Below are 23,783 nucleotides of genomic sequence, written 5' to 3' on the forward strand. Positions count from 1 at the left end.
ACCCTGCGAAAGCAATTATTAGATCCATCGGGCGACCTTGTCGAACTGGGACCATGGGAGGGGAGACGACCAGGCTCGATTTCTTTAATGAATAGTGGTAAAAGCTAAGCATAGGATGGAGTGTGGGTTTGAGATGTATGAAGAGGGAAAGAGGTGTTGAGCCATCATTATATCTTAAAGTGGAAACATACATGCCTTTGCTTGCGCACTTTGCATTTGCATTGCATCCCCCTTTGAAGGAAAAAGCAGACTCGCCACTAACACTAGATGAGGTGAAATTGATGCTCGTGTAGAATTAAATGGAGATGATTGGTAAATTTGACCGTTAGGTTGTGGGGGTTACTGTGGGATAGTGAGTGGGACCCTCGCCTGTTAAAAAAAAAAAAAGGGATCAGACACCAAAACAGACCAGACCAGAGCAAGAGGGAAGTGGACATTGTCATGATTCCCTCATGGATCAGACACTGTTCACTCATTCACTCCACTGGTCCTTCAGTCATCCAGCCAGACAATCACCCATCGTTATCTTTAAAAGACGGAAAGAAATACCGAATCCACAAGTTTTGCACAGCTGCACGGCAGTAGATCGATATCGAGAAATTTCATGCTCGGAGGTCTGAGCTCCACCGGCCATGCAAGTTGGATTTTCTGGTGGCTAGGGGGTTGGGAGATTTTGGGGGCGAAAGGGATCAGTCAGGCGCACGTTGCACAGATGATGATGATGACGAGGAGGAGGCGCACTGGGCTGGGAAATTATTCCGACGACGACCCAACGCAACAGCCATTTTTCTTTGTTTGGGGCCCCAGTTGGTGTCGGTGTGTCAGTGTCAGTGTCGGGGGACTGGGCTTTCGTTTCGTTCTTCGCTTCAACTGTGTATCTGTCGCATGGGATGGCCATGTGCTTCTGCTCTTCAACTCCGCGAACTACCCAACATTCACAGGACAGGACACTGCCCCTTCCGCCATTTCCATATCCCATTCCCTGATAGGTGATCTCTGCATTCACTCCCTACCACGGTCATGTCCCGTGCGGATCAACTTCTTCAAGTGATCCCGAGCCTGCAGTTACCAACTGGTAGTCCTATCCGAGAAATCGGTCACTGGTCGCTAGAAAGATCCAGAGAAAATATCCACGGGTGCACACCTACAACCAACTGCTGCTTATGGCGACCCACATGAGCACCCTCGTGTCCCAATATGTATCCCAATATATTCTAACTTAGCCGATGCAGGTCGGTCACCGGTACAATAATCGCACAGTAAGTACGACACAAAACCCTTAGGTGGTGAGCTCTGGTCAATGTTAAGAGGGGGTTTCACTTGTGTCCTCAAAACGATATTTCAGATGAGCAACTCTCAAAAACTGATAAGTCAAATCACATTTCCATGTAACAAGTGGAGTGAACAAACAAGCATCGATCTAGGGAAGTAAAATTTAGAAATTATTGGTAATAAAAGGAACTCAGAGTCAGCTCAACTTCATTACCATTTCGGTTTCCCTTCTAGTTCTACCAAATAAAAAAGCTGGAAGAAAACATCTCACATTCAGATCCTAAAGTCTCACTTCGATTGTCAAATCACAAAACAGTACAATGTATCCCTCAGACATTATGGGACAGCTTACACATGCTTAAGACGTCATAGTAACAGCTCTTTCTGGTCGGTGGGGACAGATAGCACTGAGCAACGGGGGGAGGAGATGAGAGAGAGAGAGAGAGAGAGACATTACCTATCACCTTCTTGGGGGAGAGCTGCCGCTGCTGCTGCTGTTGCTAGAGCTTCTTCCCCTCAATGGCCTATTAAATATGTTTACATGCACATAATAATTAGGATAAACAATGGGATGGCTCGAGACGAAATAAAATTTAAAAGAGGACTCCTTCCGTTACACAGCTTAGAAGAAAGTCAAAATATGCTAGCACAGGGTTCAGGAGCAGAAGCGGTTTGGTCAGTGACTAGAAGATCAGTCTGAGGTCTGAGAGACCTATCAAGTTCAACTGCTCATGCCCTCATTTTTTCTGGAGAGCCTGATGAAATGGTTCCAGTCCCACAGTTGATGAAATATAAAACTAAACAAACCAGAAATCTAAGGGCAAGTCACCTTCTTGGGCTACGACTCCTTGATATTCTCCGAGGTGCCTGCAAGATTAAACTATTTAATCAGCCAAACAGATAGCTAAGGAAGTGGCTCCAGTTAAGTTTCATGCACTAATTGCAGACACAGACCTTGCGTGGACTTGGTGAATCGGAGAATGATGAAGACCTCCCACGCCTTGCAGGCAGTGCCCTACCACTGCTTCATAACATTCATCATATCACAACAATTGATCAAACTCCAATATAAAAGTATTGTGACAATAAACTCATGGAAAGCACATGCTGGAAATAGTAAAATGTTAATTGATCATTTGTGAACCCACTATGATGTCATATGATCAGTCATGAACCGCTGATCTAAAAGTACTGATAATTTCCACCCAACAGATTACCACCTGCAAGACCCTCTTAGAATTCAAAAGTCAATGATTTCCTCGTAAGTTTAGAAACTGGATAGTGTTAAGACACCCACATGTTGGCTGACCTATATCATGTTTTCAAAATTTTGCTAGCATTTCGAGGCTATCTGAAGTTACTGCACAGGAGAATTTGCAGGTGCAAAAACGTTTTACGAGGAACGAAGACAATTCTCATCAATATAAGATTTCCAAGCCATTTACCAGCCTATAATACTAATAAACCACATAAGAAGGGCCAAAATTGCCTCAAAGATCACTCTGGAGGTAAACAGAAGTCAGAGAGACTCGTCGAAGACATAGCATTATATGATCTAGACGTAATATGCATCAACTCACGATAGCTTGTTTATTTCAATTTTTACTGTGCAAGAATTTCCTGTTCGAAAAGATGATTGTCCAGGAAATTCAAGCAGAAATTGTTCACACTTCATTAGGTACCCCGTTGTATACTACAAATCCATCTAAAAGAAAATCAACTTTGAAGAAACAGAACTATGACCAAATGAATATTACATCCTCGATGTTTCTTAATGAAAAAATATTACCTCCGTGGAGAAGTTGACCTTGAACGTGATCGAACAGGTCTTCGAACAGGAGATCGGCTACGTCTACGGCTAATTGGAGACCTCCTAGGTGGACTGCGAATACGTCTAGGTGGCGTACTGCATAAAGTAATTATAAGATCATTTTCTTTTGGTAAGTACTCGTGCATAAACAGTACAGGTTTATGCTGCATGAAGGAATTATCAAGAACATATAAGATCCTTTTTTTTTTTTTAAAGGCACACGTGCAACTACAGATTTTATAAGGCATAACATTATCAAGCTCCATAAGCTAAGAAGTGTGAAAAGCTGCACATGTAAGATTAAGATTTTAGAAATGAATGAGGAGTGCCTTTGCAAGTTTTTTCGGAATCTTAAAGAACACAAAAAGGTAAAGATATATGCAGTTAAATTAAGAATCCATGAGATGTGCCCTTAAAACCTTTTCCTAGATATAGAAGAAAGCAAATTAGTTGACTGTTGATTTCTGCCCATGAACCTTGGAAGAAGTCATGTATGACCGAAGAAATAGTATAGGGGTTGGGTAGTAATTGCAGAGAACCATGGGATTGTGTCGGACTAGTCAGGGGAGTTTTTTCTAACATTAAGAAAAAATGTCAAAAGCAATAAAAGTACGTTGTCCCTTTATCCAACATCTATCTCTTCTTCTAACCGATTCTCTTCTTCTCTGCCCTCTTCTAGCTAATTCTCTCCTCTTCCTCAATTCTCCCTCCGATATCAATACACCACGAGACTTAAAAATCCTCTTGCGGCAATGACAGAGCATCTATTTATGATAAATAAGCTAAGCTTGGCTCATATTATAGGAGCTATCAAAATGGATCAGTTCCGGCAGCAGAATATAAGAAGTAACTCTTACACCTAACTCGACCTAATTCAGCAATCGCAAGAACAGCTTCCATGAATTGTAACATATATTAGAAAGTTTGTACACATGCACCATCTTAAACATCCATCTAATCTGAGAACATGCAAATTTGAAGGAAAAATTTACTCACCGGCGTCTTGGAGGAAGGGGAGAGCGCCTACGCACAGGACTTCCACGGATTCTTCGAGGAGAGGCCCTAAAACAATAGGATTATTATAAAATCTTAAAAATTAGGACTTAATAGAAGACCTAAAAGACCAGAGAACAATGAGAAACCAACCTTATAGGGGATCTTAGCCGCCTTGGAGGAGGTGAAGGAGAACGACCTCTGCCAGGAGATGCAGCCCGCCTCCTTGGAGGAGTATCACCTCTACGATAAGGAGATTCTACGCGTCTGCGAATTGGAGAATCAGCCCTTCGCCGTGGGGAAGAATCCAGCGGTCTTCTAGGTGATCCACCTCGCCGAGGTACAGGTGATCTTCTTCTCGGTGGTGGGGAAAGAGGTTTCCGACGGGGTGAAGCTACATACCAAAATTACATGAAACATCAGCAACTAGTAAAAAAATTTACTCAATGTTCTAAAGAGAAATCTAGTTGCACCCCACTAACCTTCTCTCTGCTGTTTAGCTCCATCTTTCTCAGCACTGCCATCAGCCTTATGTGCATCTCTCTTGGGTGGTGCTGCAATAGGTTTTGGTGGCGGTGAAACCTTCTGTCTTGGAGGTAATGTGAAGTTTGCTCGAACAACATTTCCATCAATCTGGGCCTGCGTCAAGGCAAAAATCAGCATCACTTGCAGGAAACTTATCTTCAAAAGGCAGATGTTTAGACTCCCAGAACAAGTAAAACTTACACCATCCATGTACAACTGGGCCTTCTCAGCATCAGCTCGTGTCTTGAATTCAACATAACCATAACCCTTCGGAAGGTTCACCTGGATATAGCAAACAAGTCCCGCGTTATCACTAAGAGAGAGCAGGTAAAATCCATAATTTATGTAACCAAAAAGCATCAACTAACACTCCGGTCCATTGCAAGCTCCACATGCACAACTTCACCAAAGTTGCCTGAAAAAGAAGGAAAAGTTTTGCAATAAAGTCATAATGGGAATAATAACATGAGACCAACAATATTAAGAGAGATTTTATGTTCTTTGCAGTTAAAAGAAACGCGGCAACCGCAATAGGAAGTACTTGACATAAATAATATGCAGCCTATAGATTGAAAGGTTTCAAAACCCAATCCTTACCTTATCCCCCCTAATTCAAAATTACTTTCATTTTTTTTTTTTGCTATTAAACAATGGGTAACCAGTGCCATTCCAGCAAAGCATTGCTACCTCCAATCACATACACATATACGGTGCAAAGAATTGTTGGTTTCGGAAGATAATTATTCCATATTCTGCTGATGATATAGCAATATCTCGTAGGCAAATAACCAGCTTAAACACTAGAATTAATAATTTACAGTTGAAAAGAACAAAAAAATGCCTGGCAAATAGGTAAACAGAAACATCAAATTCCAGATAATACACAGAATTCGACATACCAAATATCTCTTTGAGGTGGCCTTCGTTGACATTGCGGCTGAGCGAGTCGATGTGCAGGACAAGGGATTCACGAGATGGAGAAGCTTTCCTGGAATGGCAAGATTCTCATACTCGTATCGTGGAGAGAATGAAATAGGTAAATCTGAATAATAGAAATTGATCAGCGGCGACCATTACCTCGGGGGTGGAGAAGTCCTTTTAGGGGGCGGTGGAGAGCGACCTCGTTTAACAGCTTCCGGGGAACTGCTTGAGAAGACATGGAGTTGTGCATAACACAAGGAAATGCTTCCGATAGTTCAGTACGCTTCCATTTCTTGAAATTTTCTCAAATCAAAGCTTAAAACCTAATCGAATGCGGAGAACGAGGAAGAAATCGAGTTCAATTGCCTTCCAGTGGAAGTCAGGAGCAACGTACCTCTTGCGCCGGCGAGGGGGGCTAGGGCTCCGGGAGCTGACGCTGCGCGAAGGGGAGGAGGAGGAGGAAGAGAAAGATCTCGAGCGGGAACGGGAGCTGGAGCGGGAGGAGGAGCCGGAGTAGGAGCGGGAGCGAGAGGAGGAGCCGGACGGCGGAGAACGGCGGCCGCGGCTGGGTTTCGCCATGGGTAGTGGAGGAGGCAGCAGCAAATGGCGCGCAACCGAAACCCTAGATAAACCTCTCCCGGCCGAACGGAATCAGTGTCGAAAGGCGTAGAGAGGGAAACAGCCGACACTGTGCGGGGAGTAGAATTTTCTCACTCACCGCCAAAATAAAGAATAAAGAAAAATATATTTTAAAAAACGAGGGCCGAGACCAAATGGGCTTATTGACCCTTATTTATTTGTCGGCCCATGGAGAGATTATTACATGCTCTGTGCAATAAAATTGGTCTTTTTGATCGACGCCCTCATGGCACTTGTGTCAATGGAGAAATTACGTTTATTCATTTCGCTTGACAAGAATAAGTTTTTCTTTTTTAATAATTTTGCAGAAATGACCGCAATAAGCACGATGACGTGCATTGAACTATTGAAATAAATCACTCCCTGTAATGCGCAATACCGAGTTCGAAACACATTCTAGTGTGACTCATGAATGGTCCTCTTTGTTAATCGATGGTCAAGGGAGGTGGATAAAAAACAGAGGGAGAATGTCATTGCCAATGGCTCCTCACCGAAACTATTGCATTTACCGATGACCATCGGAGTTTGGTACAGCGGTAAACCGAAATAGGTGAAAACCTAGGACCGAGCTCAAGATGGCCCGCAACGAATTACCTAAGCCAACTTTGATCTGGTCTTTTTTATTTTTATTTTCTGTAGATATATATCATGTTTGAAAACTAAGGAAAAAGATCATTTGTCTTCAAGGCATGTAAGGTAAAGAAGAAATTTGATGCTCATTTACTCATACAATAAGGCACAGTTTCTCAAATGTCTCAACAAATTATCCTGTTAATAATTCCATAAATAATTAAAGAAAAGCAAATATATATATTTGCCTCAGAAAACAAGATTCTATGTAAAAGAATGCTTGATCAAAATTGAGCAAAAGATCCACTCCTATATCTTTCTTTTGGGCTTGCAAAAATCTCCAGTATCATTGTTGCGACCGTATCCCTTGTATAGTCGAAAATCTTTTCTTGGGTTCCAGCCCTCTGGAGTTTACAGCTTCATACATTGAACCGGAACAGCATTACATCTCCCTCTTGAACGATGTAATCTTTACCCTCAGATCGAAGCTGTGAAATTTTTTATCAACCTCAGATCAGTTCATCTTTGCCTCGAGGAAATCCAATTAGCAAATTGAAGATTTTAGGTAACATTTAAGAGGAATCTTTTTTTGTTTCCCCAGACTGCATAAAGTTCCATTAGAACCACACTTCCGTATGTGCAAAAACCAAGCTATATTGCATACAGGCTGTCGCCAACTCAAAAAATAGTGGATACTTGGAGGAGAAATTTTGTATATACTCCCCGGAAATTCTGTGCATTGAAAGAAAGTCCAAGGCCTAAGCAAGCAACTTACAAGTCCTTTCTCCCTTGCAGCAGCAAATGATCCAGCAGCAACAAAATCATCATAAGCCACCTATAGGAATATTCATGCACTTATCACTCATGCAATATATATGGTAAGGTAATGCACGCGCATATATTCGATCGGTGAGTCCTAGTTAATGGGGAGTGGCCACAACTTCACAGAATCATACATCTTAAAGAAACCAAGAGAAAAGCTGGGGAAAGAAACATTTCACTGCTTACCGTCTCAGCCCGAATAAAACCTTTCTCGAAGTCCGAGTGTATAACTCCAGCAGCTTGAGGGGCAGTCATTCCTAAAATTGTCAAAGGACATGCAAAATAATAAATACATAGAATAATCTGACTGGAAGTTAGAGGCCGCTGCGAATTGTTTTCAGAAGAATAATCTACACAAATTTTCGGAATTGGTTTGATTTTTCTTTTTCAGTGATTTCTGAAACACCATTTGTCCAGTAGTGTACTAATTCAGACACCAATGCCGCTAAGCAGGGACAGAAACTAGCAATTGGAGTATTTAACAAATAGATGCTGATTGGCCTGGAGATTCCAGGAACATTCATGGAGGAGGTGGTGAGTTGTGGTTAACAAGTCTTTTGAAACATTAAAAAAGAATTGTTTCCAAAAGTTGTATTGAAAAAAAAGTTATTAGAAATATATATATTTTTTAAATTAGTTTTCAAAAGATTTTTCTGAATATATCAACCAATCTGTCCATAAAACCATTTTCAAATAAACCCATCAATTTTTCTCTACATAGCACAGTGGCAGGGACAGGTAACTGACCTACCAATATAGTCCATGCTTTTGTTTCCTGCATTTTACACCGGTGAGCTGTCAGAATGTTAAAATTGGTAAAAGATTATATATATATATATGTATACCAGGAATTGGGAACCTCTCGAGAGTCATTATCATAATCACCTTCTCGCCAGAAGTGAAGTAAGTGCGCAGCCCTAAAAGGCCGTATGTTGCTCTTATCAGATTTTCAAGGCCACCATCATTTACACCTAGAGATTTTAGATACTCTTCTCTTTCTTCAGATGGAAGTTCAGTAAGTTCCGCTTCAACCTGTAATCATTTTCTTCTTCGGATGTAATCTCAACGAACTGACAGTATTAAACAGCACAAGAGTTGACATACCTGCGCCGAGATTGTTACTAGTCCCGACTTCAACTCTGAGGCAAGATTCTTGACCTCTTTCACATGACGATTATTCTCAGGTTCAGCCAGATCAGACTCTGCAACATTTGCCACATATATAACCGGTTTCATCGTAAGCAAGCACAGATGCTTTATGACATCCTTCTCAAAATCTGTCAATGTTACTGATCTTGCAGGTTTCCCATCCATGAGTGCCTGCTCAATTCTTTCTAAAGCAGATTTTTCTGCATCCTCCTAATAGACAAAAAATTTATGTAAACAAAAGGCCTGTAAGTAGGTGAATTGTGATTACAAAATGATTTAGAAAAGCAGATGAATGGCTAAGGTAGCTTGATATTATTGATTTACCTTGAGTTTTGACTGCGAATCCTTACCCTTGCTCTTTTTTAGCTTCTCCATTCTCTTCTGAATCTGCATTTCTTGTAGAGAAGGTCATTTAGTTTTATCAGTGCAACTTATTTAGTTAAGTAGTGTGTAAGTATCAACAAGTAACTATAGATGCATGTAAATACTACTAGAAATCCCTCACATCATAATAATTAATTAACTACTTGCGACTCAAAGACCGTAGAGATTGGTATGTTGAAGTCATGACTCAAAGATCACGGAAGCTCAATATGTTAAAATAATCATGCCCATAACTCAAAGACTATTGAGGCTAACATATATAAGTAATCATCCCATGGCTCAAAGATCATGAAAGCAAATACGGCATGTGGGCTAATTACTGGATTGGTGACGAGTTTAAGCCCATTTATGGGATGTAATAGAGACTACTGACTTAGTGGGCTCAAAATGGGGCTCATCAGGGCCTGCTTGACTTTCTTAGGGGGCTCGAAGTACAAACCCAATTACCTTTATATGAGCACATTAATGTCATAAATTTGTCGTCTAAAAAGGACTAGAAGTCTTGGAGGAGAGAGCTCAAAACATTTTTCTGATTCAGTACTTTGAGCCACTAAGATTGCCCATTCTTCCTCTCTAAGTGCTCTCTATTTCATCCTTATTCTTGGCGTTATTGGTATTCTTGGCATTATTGGTTTGCAACACTGTCCTCTCCCAATCCTCAAGAATTCAGTACTTTATCCTTCTACAGTGACATCTTGCTAAAGTTGAAAGAATGAGAAACTTTCAAGGCAATTAAGCATTCAATCAGCATGCACATGACAGGTCTTGGTACTTGAAGGACATAGTTGGATGGTCCACTTATGCACATGCAAAGTGCTGACCAATACCGTGTAATGTTTGAGCATAAATGAAGACAAAATCATGCCCACAACATTTCAAGTACACTCTCGATTTTCATTTTTTTTTTTTAAAAAACAACTAGAAGAGTGAAAACCCAGTAAGAGAACTACAATATCAAACTTTAAGACTAAAAGTCGAATAAAAATTGAAGACGGAAAAACCACTTCAAAAAATTGGGCATACCTGGTCCAGATCTGAGAAAATAAGCTCCAAGTTTATCACATCAATGTCGGATTTTGGATCAACTTTCCCGTTCACGTGAACAATGTCATTATCTTCAAAACACCGTACTACCTGAAATAGCATGAGAATTTTTTTATATTATAACACTGGAAAATGGAAAAATAATTTATAGGACTCACATTGATTTCCAAATCCAAAAGCCAGTCGAGTGAAAATTTCACCTAAAATCACATATACACTATATTGTCCCGATACAGATCCAAAATTTACAAGGATGAATGTTAAAATTGCATACGAGAAGAAGTGGAGTGCTTACTACAAATACTCCTAAAGGAGCTGTTGCAGTATTTATAGGGATAAATATTTTAACTATAAAAGAAAGTGTGCAGGAAGAAACAGACCTGAAGTATGGAGTCCACCTCCCTGATATGTGACAAAAACTTATTACCCAACCCCTGCAAAAGTGAAATGCAGAGAAAAATGTATATTACAGCACTTGGAATAAGAAACTATGATAAAAGGGGGGAATGAAAAACCCTAGTCGTCAATTATAATTAACGAAGCCTCACACCAAGAACATACTAGAAATTTATTTAAAGGCACAATTTAAGAAATCTTACTTCCCCGTGACTGGCACCTTTGACAAGGCCGGCAATGTCCACAAATTCTATGTTGGCAGGAACAGCTCGCTGAGACTTACTGAGTTCAGAGAGGACATGGAGACGCTGATCGGGTACTGCAACAATTCCTACATTCGGCTCTATTGTGCAGAAGGGAAAATTGGCAGCTTGAGCCTTTCCATTCTCAACCTGAGGGACAAAACCACATATCAACAACATCACTATTAATATGCAGCTATGACGTGCAGAGACTCTGACGTGGAACCAGAGTAAGGGGATACTTGTCTACTGGCAGAAGCATTTGGCTCAACAGGGACGAGAAGGGAAAGCAGCAATACTGAAGTTCCGATGTGCCAGTTAAACGCAAGAACTTCATGACATGTTGTAACTTAATAACAGAGTACCGAAGATCACTGATGAGGCGAAAAGCAACAAAAGCAGCATACACCTAAATATGAATAATTCACGGCCAGCCAGTTGCTGAAGCAAATATTATTCCGTTGTATTACCATCGACTCGTGATTGACAAGTGCCTCTCATTCCCCGTGATTCTCCATCATCAACTTATTATGCAGTTCATTAGAGTCTTTATGAAATATGGTATTGATTCTATAATGGAGATTTCAGCTTCCCGATTGGTGTTATACCGCGACACTGGTGAAGCATAAAGATTCCCAATCAAAACCGTGCAAGCATTAACTCCGAAGAAGCCTAAGTCAATCTAAATCTTTCCAAACCAATGGTTGCTTGCAAGTATAGTCAGTCAATAACCTGTAAGAACCAACATTGACCAGAGCTGGACTGACATAACAGCAGCGGTGAAAATCAAGCTGTGAAACGAACTGGATAAGACCAAGACACTATGAGTCAGAAATCGGGAAGGTATGTTGCCACGACGACTTACGACGGCATTGAAGAGGGTGGACTTTCCGACGTTCGGGAGGCCAACGATGCCGGCTTTCAAGCTCATGCTGATTTTGGAGGAAGCGGAGAATCTCCGGTTGAGTCTGAACATGGGCAGCAAGCGGAGGCTGCTAGTGGACGAGGGAGTGCTGAAGAGGCATGGCTTCACCGGGAATGCTGCCAGAGCGGGGACGAGGTGGTTGTACGCGGCCCTCGCCATTTCTACAGCTTCGACCCGCGGCTGGGTGGGGGGGGAGGAGGGACGGAGGGGGGGAGAGGCAGAGGGAGAGAGAGAGAGAGAGAGAGGATTTATCTGTGAACTGAAAATAGAGGGAGGGGAGGCCCCTGGGTGGGGCTCGATGGTGGTGGTAGCGGTGGTCTCGGGTCACGGTCTCGGGTTTTCAAGCGTTCAAAACTAGTTTTCGGGTTGGCCCGAACATGGTCCAAATCATGACCCGATCTATATCCACGTTTGTTTGGAATTTGACGACAAAGAGAAAACATATGTTATGTTGTTGCAATTCCTATACCTCGTAAACAGAACAGAAGATGATGAAGATGGAGGGAGTGGATGACCGGCCGGCGGTGAGCTAAGGGAAGTGGCACTTTAAAATCATTCATAGTAGGATCTTTAGAAAGAATTATATTTTTTCATGCTCATTATTCTGCTCGATTCCATTCATGTCTGCTACTGTGTGAAAACAAACGAGCAAAGCCAATAGGATTCTGCAAAGCCAATAGGATACTTGAACCGGTACTTGGCGTAGGAACCCTTCATAGATCAAACATCTAAATCTAATCAATCAACCATTCCTGAGCAGCCCAATCTCTAAATAGTCAAAATCAAAACAATCTAACTATTTGATCGTTTCAAACCAGCGATAATCTATCTAGACAATCAAATCAAGTTAAGCTATTTTGATCGGTTCAAACGAGCAACTATCTTCAGGGAGCTAAGACTTGTCACAAATCAGCAGAAAAGGGCAAAACCACGAATGGTCGATTTTTCCAAGCAGATAGTAATATTAATTAGAATAGTGTTTAATCCTTTGAATGTGAAATTTGTGGATGCTATAGCAGGAATGGCGAGAAGGAGCAGATAAGAACCGCCATTGGAGAGGAGGAGCCAATCGGATAGAGAGTAGATGGAGGGGGTTGTCTTTGCCATGCCGCATCATTTATGGTCGTGTGGGTGTGCTGCAATGCCTCACAGGCACTGCAGGATGCTGGGAAGCCACCACACCATCTTTCATTCGGGTCTGCATTGCCTGAGAGAGATCGGGCGCCAACCGACGGGGTCGTTATCACCATCTTCGTTGCAAACAGGCCACACATCCTCTGCTCACTCGCGGAAATGACCCGACCCAACCCGACCTAAATAGGAGATGGCCCAATCCGAACCCTTACCCAAAATTTTCCGACCTGCACCCATGACCCATCATAAGTCATCAGGATTTGCTCAGATCCAGGTAGATTGGAATCATGCACCCCGAATCTGAGTTCTCTGAGCACCGTGTTGGGGGTAGGAGCCCCGATCTGTGCTTGATTTGGTTGGAAAGGGGCGGTGTGAGCGCCTTGCGGGTCGGTGTGGAAAGGGAGGAGAGGGCGGTGGCTCGATAGACCATCGGAAGGGAGGATGCAACTCACGCTAGCTGCGGGAGGACAAGATCGATGGTGGCAGAGGCAATGATTTTGACTACACCAACTGTGGACCATCAATGATTTAGGCGGGGACGGTGGTGACACCGGATCTCCACCGATCCAAGAGACGAGAAAGGTAAAGGGAAGAGCCCCGCAGGGCGGAGGGGGGGTTGGGTTGGAGAATGGCAGTCGGAGGCAAGGCTGGCTGGATTTTCCTCGAGATACTTTGATAGAGAGGGGGAGGGAGAGGTCGGATTTTTTGATTTATTGAAATATAAGATCACGTAAAAGCTTAAGTTCCACTCAACCTCGGCAAATCACGCCAACGACAGGACTAGTCACATTGCTCTATTTACAGAGAATACACCAACCATCTAAAACGAGAACCTCTGCAACTGAGAAGGAACATTTTAAGGAATCCTACAACCAAGAAGGAATATTCTAAGGAAGGTGCAGCTGTTCACCGTGAAAAAAGCACCGATGGCATAAGGTTCATACCAGGCCGACGGAGAAAGTACAAGAACTTGACAATGTACCAAACTACAAAACTGAAATCTGATTCAAGATTGTTCGAAGAACTCCAAGAGCACCAGGACCTGTATTTCCCCACTCACCAGAGACCAGTTGTACAGCTGTCTCACTACAGGATTAAGAAAAGAGTAAAACATACTAACCATAAAACCAAACCCCACCAATTCCTCGGATTATAATAGTACAGGAATGGGAAGAGCTCTTCTGACCCGACCAGACCCTGTGTTACATTCTAACCCTAACCTAAAGGGCACTGCAGGGGGGGCCGCATCAAGTGAAGTTCCGAACCAGAGCAACAAAACACGCTCCCATGTCTAAACGCGACTTAACCCGAAACAGGAGAACAAGAAGGTAACTGCAGCAATGTGGCCAGATACACATACGAGACTTGCATACAAGCCGTGCTACACAGCTAAAGCATTTCATGATTCACGTAATGTAGAAATCCTAATTAAAAAACTAAAAAACCAACTCCAAACCTTACAATTCCTCGCATTGCCTCCAATACGTTCTCTCTCCCGGCTTTGTTCTATTGCGAACCACAAAAAAGTGGTAGCTCATCGAACAGTTACTTTATATGCCAGAACACGTCTTGTAGTAATTCCGAGACCCCCAACAGTCTTCTAAACCTCCCAACGATCAACTTAACACTGACTCGGAGCTAATGTGGCCCCCATTCCCTTCATGGCCACTTGACCCGACTACGGGCATCGACCTCTGTGCAAAATCCATCAAGAGTTTCTTCTGGCGCTCGTCTGTGTGAGGAAGACTCGCCCTTAAAAGCTCAACGGGCATTTCCCGGTTAATTGCTCTGGCAGCATCAGCCCCGATAACAGGCACACCAGAAGGCGACTGAATAAGCAATGACTGCATTATGCTGTCATATTTGTTAACGCAGTACTTGGTAAGAAGACCAAAGAACTCGTTAAAAGAAGCCTGCCACAGTTGTCGATTAGGAGCAGTATAGTTGCTAGCAACATGAGGATCGGTCAAAAGCTCAGTCGCCTTCTCGAGGACTGACTTTAGCACAAGGGACGCTCCATCGCCAGCAGAGCTTCCCAGGGGGCGGAGAGGAGGCTGCTCATTGGAACAGACAACTGCTGCAAGACATGCGCTGAGCGCTCCGATGTCCATTCCTCGGACACAAAGAGAGACAACCCTAGAGAGATTGTTTGTTGTCTCTGCTGCTCCTGGGTCAGAAGGAAGGCCTCCAAACAGGAACCTCAAGTGGCGGAAAATGGCCATACAAACTACTCTCATGAGTTCATCCCCAGGAAAGAGAAGTTGAAGGTACTTTGCGAGGAGCTTCCTGCCCTTCGGCAAGGACACTATCCTTAGAAACACAAGGTCATCCTTTGAGGCCAGGCCAACCGAGTGGCCATCTTTGCCTAGGGGGTCCACCAGCTGAAGGGATGCCGCAAGCCCTTCGAGAAGGACCTGCCTCCTCCTCCTCAACTGGACCCCACCATCTTGGACCTGATTAAATTGAAGAAACCGGTCGATGTCATCCACATCTAGGAGGAGACACAGGCCATCTTCAATTGCTACTCTAGCTGCAAGCATTGGCTCTTGCTCAAGGGGCTTCTCAGAAACTTTGGGTTCACTGTTGCCTGAACTGCCCGATGAATTAGAGTTGTCGACTTCAAGAAGAGGCCTGGGCCTCCGAATCGAAGAGAAGGAGATCCTCCCAAGGGCATCAACCTGGAGGAAAGCATGTGGCTCATTATTGGCACGGGCCCGGGGAGGGAGATCCCTAAGATGGGTAGGGCAGAAATGGTGTCTCAGCTTTGCCCCGGAAGACTTCTTGGAAAGACAAGCTTGATGGTAATAATCATCTACGTATGGATCATTGCTGTGTGTTGCTGCAAGTTGCATCCTTTGGATGCCCTCTATTTCATCAGCTGTCATGTACTTGGATCTGAAGCGAGGCCAACCACTATCATTCTTCTGGCCATTGAAGTCAGAGAACTGGTGGGGAAACCGCGGGTTCTGTCTACTACTTCTTTGAGCCGATTTCAGCCTTTGGTCAGCTAAGTCCGGGAACCCCAGCATAGCGTCAAACTTGTTCAATAATGGTGGGGATGAAGCAAGATGATGCTGATTAAATAATTGGGACTGGAGCCCCGGTAAATGACCGAAGGGGGGCTGCATTGGATGCTGCAGACGATGTTGTGGTGGCTGTTGAGGCTGCACCATCATCTGGGGAGGCATTAGTCCATTTTGATGGGGCAGATGTTGCTGCTGTAGCATACTATTGAAACGACCCGGAAGCTCCCCCGGGTACAAGCTCATTTGGTTGGCTCGTTGGTTTGGGGGACGACTATTTACAGAAAGACCAGGTGGCATGCTACCCACAAAATGTGGTCCATGATGTAAGGTGGTTAACTGGAGCTGAGAATTTGAGAAGGGAGGCAGGTTCAATGCAGATAATCCCATTTGGGGCCCACCAGCAAGGTAAGGATTATTTGAATGGCCTGAATGGTGATTCGGAGAAGCCTGTGGAGATGTGCCTCCAGGGAAAGGATATGAAGTAAGCGATGATTTTGGCACTAAGATTGGCTCACTTGAATAATGTGAAAGCGGTTGCTGCTGCTGCTGCTTCTCGGGATAAGATGACGTTCTGTGAAGATGTTTTGCCTCTGCAATTTGGGCAGAAGAATATGGCTGCGATGACCACCGTTTCCCTTCAAGAGTACCGTCAGAGTCCAATGCATTGGGATCGTACCAATTATAGGCATCATCTCCTTGAGCCCAATCAGCAGCAGAAGAACCTGAAAAAAAATTTAAGTTATTTTCCAAGCTTGAAAGAGTAGTTCACTAGTCTAAAGGCATGCATTCAACCTTAGTTTTAGTCTAAAGGCATACCTGAAAGGAAATTTAAGTCGGAATAGATACACTATGAAAAAAGAAATAACTCCCCTCTTTTAGCAGAGAATTGAAGAGTATTTTCCAAGCTTATAAGAGTAGTTCACTAGTCTAAAGGCATACATTCAGCCTTAGTTGGATATCAGATATAAATGTAATAAAATAAGAAAAAATGGACTGCACAATAATTTTAAGCTTCTGTCATCATTCATTGCTGTAAGAACTAAGAATTCCAGCAAAACCAAGCTATAAAACCCAAACCATGATAGCTTCTGGTGATCTCAGTGCACATGTTATAGAAGCATGCTCTCTCCACATCTCATCAATTCATTTATAATTGGTCAACATGCCCTCTCATACTACTCCATGTCTTAAATGGTCAACAACAAATTGTTCTTTGGATAGCCAAAAACAAAAGAGAGAGATATAGCTGTAAAAGAATAATATAAAACAAACTAGCAAAAGAAGGAATAATGATCATTAGACCAAATCTCGTACATCAAATAGTAAGACTCACTTACTTTCCCTGGATCCCCTGTCACCAATAATCCCTGCACCTCTTGGCCCACTCACCACCTTGTTCAACTGAAGCAACATACAGGATTTTGGTTCATATCCAGAAAAATAAGAATGTATATGCTAGCTAATCTTAAAAGGGCCTAATTTCTGAACATCAAATAAAATATAACAAATTGAAACTTAGAAAAATCAAGCAGCACCATGTTTGATGATTTCAATGCTCATCTTATTTATCCTTGTATAGCAACCATAATGTTGGATCTTAATGTCTTACATAGAATGCCTATATTGCGCCTCATCTACTACATAGGAAGCAAAAGGTGGCAAAGCATCTAACCTTTGAAAATGTACTAGCAAGGTCATCAATGTCAGAAAGGGACCTCAAAACCTCGCCCTGAAATAAACAAGCCACGTCATTGTCACTTGTCAAAGATTAAAACCTACAATTAAATTGTAGCACATAATTATCGCACTATGACATAGCAAACATGGCGACAAAAATCAAGATGCAAAAATATTAGGACATCAAAGCCTGCTCGACTTTTACTTCCCCTCAGAAAACAAGAAGCCAGCCACCCATTTAATGCCCTGGTGATGACGAGGGACATATAAGAGCTATGACCAAAACAATTCAATTGAATCCTTTGCAATGTTTGTTTTCATTGTAGTACGCAGAAGAGGACAGATATATGCTTGAAAATCATTGTTTTAGAAGCTTCCTCCATAAAACGAACTCAAAAAGAGGCACCTAAAACTTGATTATATTTTGAAAAGAATTCCTTCTGAAGATATCACATCTAGGAAAAACAGTGGATTCCTTTCCCACTAATTCAGGAGAAACTCCTCCATATAAACCATGACAGTCAGAAAACTCATTGCATGATAATGAACTAATAAGATAGAATTATATCCCTGTTATAATAATCGCAAAATAAAAGGCACTCCATTCTCAGGTTAAGTTCAAATATCAATTATTTAAAAGGACAAAGGATAAGAAGCGTGAATTCGGCAACACAGTATCAAATTACTTTTCCAAAAAAAGAGGCCACTATATCGATTGGCACGATTTGTGGATTTATTAGCTAAAAGATCATTTTGCAACTAATCCTTTGGCAAACTAAATCCCAAAACCAAATGCAGTGCAGAAGGTGAATTTTGGCAAACATAACTTCAAGCACATCAGGCTAGTCGATATATGCATGTATAGAACGGTAAGCACATATTAAGAGAACTAGACAGCAACCTCTTCTTTGTTATGCAAAAACTCCTCGTCATCCAAACCAGCAGCCAGGATGTTATCCTCATCTTCTTCCAGTCCCCCCAGCTCAACTTCTTCAACGACATCGTTACCAAAGAATTCATACTGGGATGCATCAAATACGGCATCTCCTGCTTCATACGTAATCTCAAGTCAATAGAAATCACAGATACTTCAAAATCCTTGAATTCCAAGTGCATCTGGGAGCATGTGCAAGCACATGAATCCTCCCGCTCACTTTATCGAAAGCGGTTCTAGCAAAGTGGATATAAATAAACTGCAAGCATCAGTTTCCACCATGAACAGACCATAAGATACGACTACAGATGCCTTATCACTGAAGAATCTAATCCCATGTACTGTTCCATTATCCCCTCCACCAGAGGAAGACAACATGTTACTGGATTGTCTCGTCACCTGAGACTCTGAATAGTTCATCCACAGAGTCCCGAATAAAACACTGAGCTCCACTAGCACATGACACTACGGATTCAAGTAATCACACGAAAAACAAGGTCAAAACCCGATCTAAAGGGATTTCATTCCTCGGAGAACGAAAGTGAGAGAATCAGATCGAGCCACTAAACCTAAAAGCTCAAAGGAACAGCGAGACCGCAAAGAAACGAACCTCCGGAGCCACCGCCGAATTGCTTGTGATCCTGGCCGCTGGGAGTGAGGTGATCACTACCGCTTCCACCGCCACCGAAGCCATCCATCATTATTATCTACACTCTGAAGCCACTCCAAGCTGGAGCTCCACGGTAACAACGCAAATCGAGGAGAGGATCGATGAGAGAAGGCACTCGAAGCACCAACCGGCGGAATACCTAAGGACTCCGGCGCAAGATCTGTACAGTTCACTCGAAGGCGCTAATTAATGGCGGAGCAATCGACAGGCCGGATTCGGTTGGGGCTCCGATCGGAATTCGGAGGGGGATACGATGGCGATTCGCCGATGAGTTGATTGAGGAGAAGGGAAGAGAAATGGATGGATGGACGGATGGATAAAAGGACGGTGCTGCGGGTGACAGAGAATGATAGAGAGAGGGTTTTTGTGGATTTTGTAAAGTAGTTCAGTTTTATAGAAGTAGCAAATTTTATGATTGATCCATCGGTGATGATGACGTAAATTTGGTTTTTTTTTCCCTCTTTTTTTTTGCGGATATATTATTTATTTATTTGCTGGTAGAGATTTTATTTATCGGGAAAAAAAGAAAAAAAACAAATCGATCATTTTCACTGTAAAAAATACGAGCCCGAAGGATAAAAATTTACGAATACAAGTCGATGCATGGAGATTACGGCATCACCGAATCGAAAGACATCTAACCCAGGAGAGCAACCGTCGGGCAATATGGGACCCCAGCAGACAATATAACGCAATTAGCAAGCCAGTCGAAATAATGAAAGAGTGCTCGGTCCAGGGTAGGTTATTACAATAGTTGATATAATAGTTTGCAAATCATTTATTATTATTGAGGGCTTATATCTCAATCTTTTACATAAAAGATAGAACATAAAAAAATACCGAAATCTCACATAACCTTAACTAAACATAGTTGATGTTGATATTAACTTTCATTCTTCAATAAGAAAACAATGATATAGAATTCAAATTCACAGAAAGTCAAGCAGATGACACGTACTATTATGATGGTAAATTTTTTTTTTAAGTATATATAGAGAAGTTGATATACGAGTATTTCTACTTTACACGGTCCGTACTCCCCGTGCATCATGATCTAGCGCAGGGCTACATAACTTCTTCCATGAGCAACCATTTGCATGCATACTCAAATATCTATACATTTTTTTTAAAAGAAAAAGAGTCTAATATATTTATTAATAACAAGTGGTGAGAGGCTCTCAGTTACAACTAATAAGTCTAGTAGTGACAACACCAATTATATCAGCACATAAAATATCTCGAGTCCTAGGAGGTGGGGAATCAAAATACACTATATTGTGATAATCAAAGAGGTTGTCACGAGCAGTCTTGACAAGAAAATTCGCGACTAAATATCTACAAATTTATCTGTTTCTTTTAATGCATATAATAATTGGATCTCAAGTATATGTAATAAGTCATTCTGCCTATAAAATAATTTGATCAAATGTTTCGAAAGTGATTTCTAGAAAAAAAACAACCGTATAATAATTTAGATTAATAGAAAAAAGTACAAACTTTTCATAATTTGACGATTCTATCACGAATTTTTTTCCTTAACATGCACAAACTTTCGATTTGATAACAATTCTAGCACGGCATTAATTTTTCCGTTAGTTTGGATGAATTCAAGGCCATAGAGGGTGCTAACAACTCCAATTGATGGGGAGGGTGCCGGCGACTCCACTAGGGGCGGTGGTGACCGAAATCGAGGCCTTCGCCCCTTGAAATTTGGAGAACTCTTAAATTAGGGATTCTCCCAATTCCGACGGATGAAGCCACCAACCCGGCCATTACCCTCCCAATTGAGATCGTCGGCGCCTTCTGTGACATTGAATTCGTCAAAATTAACGAAAAATTTATTGCCATACTAGAATTATTATCAAATCAAATGTTTGTGCATTGTTATGTTTAAAAAAAGTTTGTACTTGAATTGTTAAAATATAAAAAGTTTGTATTATTTTTTTATATTAGCAGAGATTATTATAAAACGCCCCTGGTGATATATATTGAATTTTGATTTGAAAATAAGAAAAAGAAGATTGAAAAGACTTATTTTCTCTTCATCTTTCCACCACTAAACCCCACAAACCAACCCCCCCCCCCCCCCCCCCCCCCCCCCAACCCCACAACAACAAAAGAACAATAACACCCCAAGGGGGCTGACGATTTTGTTAAATTTTATTCATTTTATTATATTCGTTTATCCAATTTATAGGCTCCATATGTATATATATTCTTTTTTGCTGGCCAGGCTGAATTTGTATGGAGGGGAGTACGTGTAAGACTATTACGGGACTGAGGACGTGAAAATGGACCGAAGGGGTGGGGCCCCACGTGGAAACTTCAAATGTGGACGGTGATGATTGCGGAAAGTCTTCCATTTCTTTCTTTATCATTAAATATATAAATAAATATTAATCGGAGCATATTCTTTCGAAGTTTGTCGCATCATGGACGTGGAGCTCTCGGTCCCATTAACCCGAACTGCTCCTCCTGGGCTAGCGATTGTACCGGGGAGGATTCGTGTCAGCTAAGTTCCTCCGAAGGAAAATTTTCATATCCGTCCTAAATCCTTTAGCTTGCATTTGATTTTCGAGTTGGATCACGATTTAATTTAATTTAATTTTATGCAATGATAGCAAGTATTGATAAATATGTAGATGAGTGAGAATATATATATATGTATGTATATATAGATGTAAAGGTATATGGAGAATTAATTATAAAAAAATTAAGAAAAAAGTATGAGTAAAAAATTGTTATTAAATGGAAAAAAACATAATTATTACAATGTTAAATTAGAAAAAGAATATAATTGAGTTGGGTAGAATAAATATTTTACTTGAAAATCAAACAAAGTCTTTACGGCTCGTTTGATTTCGCAATCTAATTTTAAGATTTTAACTCTAATTTTAACTATATTTACTACACAACAAAAGTCAACAATATAATTACTACTTTTTTATTTTTCTTCAATTTTTTTAACTATTCAATTCAATTTTTAATAATAAATTATTTCAATTATTTATTATTTGTCCACAATTCAACAATACAATCATTACTTTTTTTCAACTATTCATTACTTTTTCACACTTTTTTTAATAATTCAACATCACAATTATTACAAACCAATTAGGGTGTGTTTGGTTTCAAAAAAAATTTCAACTCTACTCAATGCAACTCCACTTATATTCAATTCAACGGCACAATCATTACTTTTTCTTTTAAAAAAAAAATTAACCATTCAATTCAATTTTTAATATTAAATTATCTCAATTATTCATTACTTTCTCACACTTTTTCTCATAATTCAACAATACAATTATTACAAATCAATTAAAATCAAAATTCAACTCAATTCAACTCTAAAACCAAACACATTCTTATACTGCGTTTGGTTTCAAAATGGGATTTTAAAATTAGATTTTGATTTTGAAAAAGAGTGGTATAAATGGTGCCCATCCTTTGACTTTGTATGAGTTATTTTGTTTTGTTATGAAAAAAGAATTATATAAATGGGGCCCACACTTTGATTTTGTATAAGTTATTTTGTTTTGTTGTGGGTAGAATTAAGTTAAAGTAGTATTTTAAAATCCTACTTTGAAACTAAATAAGCTATTAAAATCAAAACTCAACTCAACTCTACTCTAAAACCAAATACACTAGTGAGTATTTAAAACTAAAATTTTCAGTTATTTTTCACTAATTTAATGGGTACCAATACAAACTTATCTTTCGCCAGTTAATGAAATATGAGAAAAAAAATATGCTCTTACGCGCTTACTATAGCATCTAATTTATACATAATATTTCAAGTTTATCAAATTTATAAGTGAATTAGTTATTCCAAGAAAAATACGCAACAATCTATCTAATATAAGTAAAATTTACTTGAATAACAATAAATGCTCTAGAATAATGCCACACAAAAATTAATTTTAATTTTTGAAATTAAAGTACTACTTAAAGATATATCACACATATAAAATTGACTACTTTTTTTACAATAAATGTAATTTAATTTTTTAAAAACAAATAATTTAATAAAAAATATTAAAATAGATATAAACAAATATTTTAATAGATGTAGAATATTTTATATTCGAAAATAATTAGTTTATCATGTGTTTAAATTATCACAAGGGCACTAATTATATAAATTTACTAGCAAATTAAAAATATATTTATCATGTGAAAATAAGAATTTTCATTGCAATATATTGAAAAATGTGCAAAATAAAATTTATATATCTAAACGTGATGTTTTCAATGTATATTTTTATTATATTAACAATATTCAACATGTGTTGAATAAAATACTTAGTTACCTATATGCAGGATACCCAAAAAAAATAAAATTTAACACACAACTCCAATTTTACAAATGAGGGTCACATAAAAAGTAAAAAAATTAAATTAATGAAAGTAACTATTGAACAATTATTATTTTTAAAAATATCTGTAAAATCAAATTTATATACTTGCGCTTCATGTTATAGTGAATTTGAATAATGATAATAATTAAATAAATATGCAATGCCTTTAAATGGGAGAATTAGTAGCAAACTTGCACTAAGCTATTTAAAATTAGTCTAATATAATAAGTTTGTGATTTAAAAATTCAGTTATTGTTGAAAATTTTCATTATACTTGAAAAGTGAATAATTT

At 40.3% G+C, this 23,783-nt stretch overlaps 3 protein-coding genes across 6 annotated transcripts; all 3 read right to left on the reverse strand.

Moving 5' to 3' along the window:
- Window positions 1–1,401: 1,401 nt before the first annotated feature.
- LOC116188673 (serine/arginine-rich splicing factor SR45) lies at window positions 1,402–6,239 on the reverse strand. The gene is made up of 12 exons (XM_031518161.1): window positions 5,916–6,239; window positions 5,678–5,743; window positions 5,500–5,588; window positions 4,969–5,015; window positions 4,802–4,882; window positions 4,558–4,714; window positions 4,229–4,469; window positions 4,079–4,144; window positions 3,062–3,178; window positions 2,227–2,293; window positions 2,102–2,139; window positions 1,402–1,796 (listed from the first exon to the last, which is right to left on the reverse strand). Exons 1-12 carry the CDS (start codon window positions 6,098–6,100, stop codon window positions 1,733–1,735), a joined length of 1,218 nt encoding a protein of 405 aa, XP_031374021.1. The 5' UTR covers window positions 6,101–6,239; the 3' UTR covers window positions 1,402–1,732.
- Window positions 6,240–6,852: 613 nt separating this feature from the next.
- Window positions 6,853–13,640, reverse strand: LOC116192207 (ribosome-binding ATPase YchF). Of its 3 annotated transcripts, none has more exons than XM_031520681.1 (11): window positions 12,739–13,640; window positions 10,729–10,917; window positions 10,510–10,563; window positions 10,109–10,219; window positions 9,026–9,088; window positions 8,657–8,911; window positions 8,438–8,584; window positions 8,300–8,327; window positions 7,739–7,809; window positions 7,506–7,565; window positions 6,853–7,218 (listed from the first exon to the last, which is right to left on the reverse strand). In XM_031520681.1, exons 1-11 carry the CDS (start codon window positions 12,964–12,966, stop codon window positions 7,150–7,152), a joined length of 1,275 nt encoding a protein of 424 aa, XP_031376541.1. In that variant the 5' UTR covers window positions 12,967–13,640; the 3' UTR covers window positions 6,853–7,149. The 3 variants fall into 3 exon arrangements, 2 of the variants coding, with proteins under 2 accessions (XP_031376541.1, XP_031376542.1); XM_031520682.1 differs by having other exon boundaries at window positions 11,633–13,640; XR_004154025.1 differs by lacking the exon at window positions 6,853–7,218 and having other exon boundaries at window positions 8,304–8,327.
- Window positions 13,641–13,939: 299 nt separating this feature from the next.
- Window positions 13,940–19,511, reverse strand: LOC116192206 (protein PAT1 homolog). Of its 2 annotated transcripts, none has more exons than XM_031520680.1 (5): window positions 19,074–19,511; window positions 18,431–18,576; window positions 17,525–17,581; window positions 17,190–17,253; window positions 13,940–16,574 (listed from the first exon to the last, which is right to left on the reverse strand). In XM_031520680.1, the coding sequence occupies exons 1-5, from the start codon at window positions 19,162–19,164 to the stop codon at window positions 14,443–14,445; spliced, it is 2,490 nt and encodes an 829-aa protein (XP_031376540.1). In that variant the 5' UTR covers window positions 19,165–19,511; the 3' UTR covers window positions 13,940–14,442. The 2 variants fall into 2 exon arrangements, with proteins under 2 accessions (XP_031376540.1, XP_031376539.1); XM_031520679.1 differs by having other exon boundaries at window positions 18,431–18,579; window positions 19,074–19,510.
- Window positions 19,512–23,783: the final 4,272 nt, after the last annotated feature.

Source organism: Punica granatum, chromosome 1, assembly GCF_007655135.1.
Source record: "Punica granatum isolate Tunisia-2019 chromosome 1, ASM765513v2, whole genome shotgun sequence".
Taxonomy (NCBI): Eukaryota; Viridiplantae; Streptophyta; class Magnoliopsida; order Myrtales; family Lythraceae; genus Punica; species Punica granatum.

Coding starts and splice junctions, on each gene's coding strand:
- LOC116188673 (XM_031518161.1), bottom strand. CDS start 6,100: ATGGCGAAACCCAGCCGCGGCCGCCGTTCTCCGCCGTCCGGCTCCTCC. Junction 5,744..5,915: donor CCCCCTCGCCGGCGCAAGAG/GTACGTTGCTCC, acceptor CTTCTCAAGCAG/TTCCCCGGAAGCTGTTAAAC. Junction 4,715..4,801: donor CCCAGTTGTACATGGATGGT/GTAAGTTTTACT, acceptor GCCTTGACGCAG/GCCCAGATTGATGGAAATGT.
- LOC116192207 (XM_031520681.1), bottom strand. CDS start 12,966: ATGTGTGGCCTGTTTGCAACGAAGATGGTGATAACGACCCCGTCGGTT. Junction 10,564..10,728: donor AAGGTGCCAGTCACGGGGAA/GTAAGATTTCTT, acceptor TCACTTTTGCAG/GGGTTGGGTAATAAGTTTTT. Junction 9,089..10,108: donor TTTTCTCAGATCTGGACCAG/GTATGCCCAATT, acceptor CAAGAAATGCAG/ATTCAGAAGAGAATGGAGAA.
- LOC116192206 (XM_031520679.1), bottom strand. CDS start 19,164: ATGATGGATGGCTTCGGTGGCGGTGGAAGCGGTAGTGATCACCTCACT. Junction 17,582..18,430: donor TTTTGCATAACAAAGAAGAG/GTTGCTGTCTAG, acceptor TGTTTATTTCAG/GGCGAGGTTTTGAGGTCCCT. Junction 16,575..17,189: donor TGACAGGGGATCCAGGGAAA/GTAAGTGAGTCT, acceptor ATTTTTTTTCAG/GTTCTTCTGCTGCTGATTGG.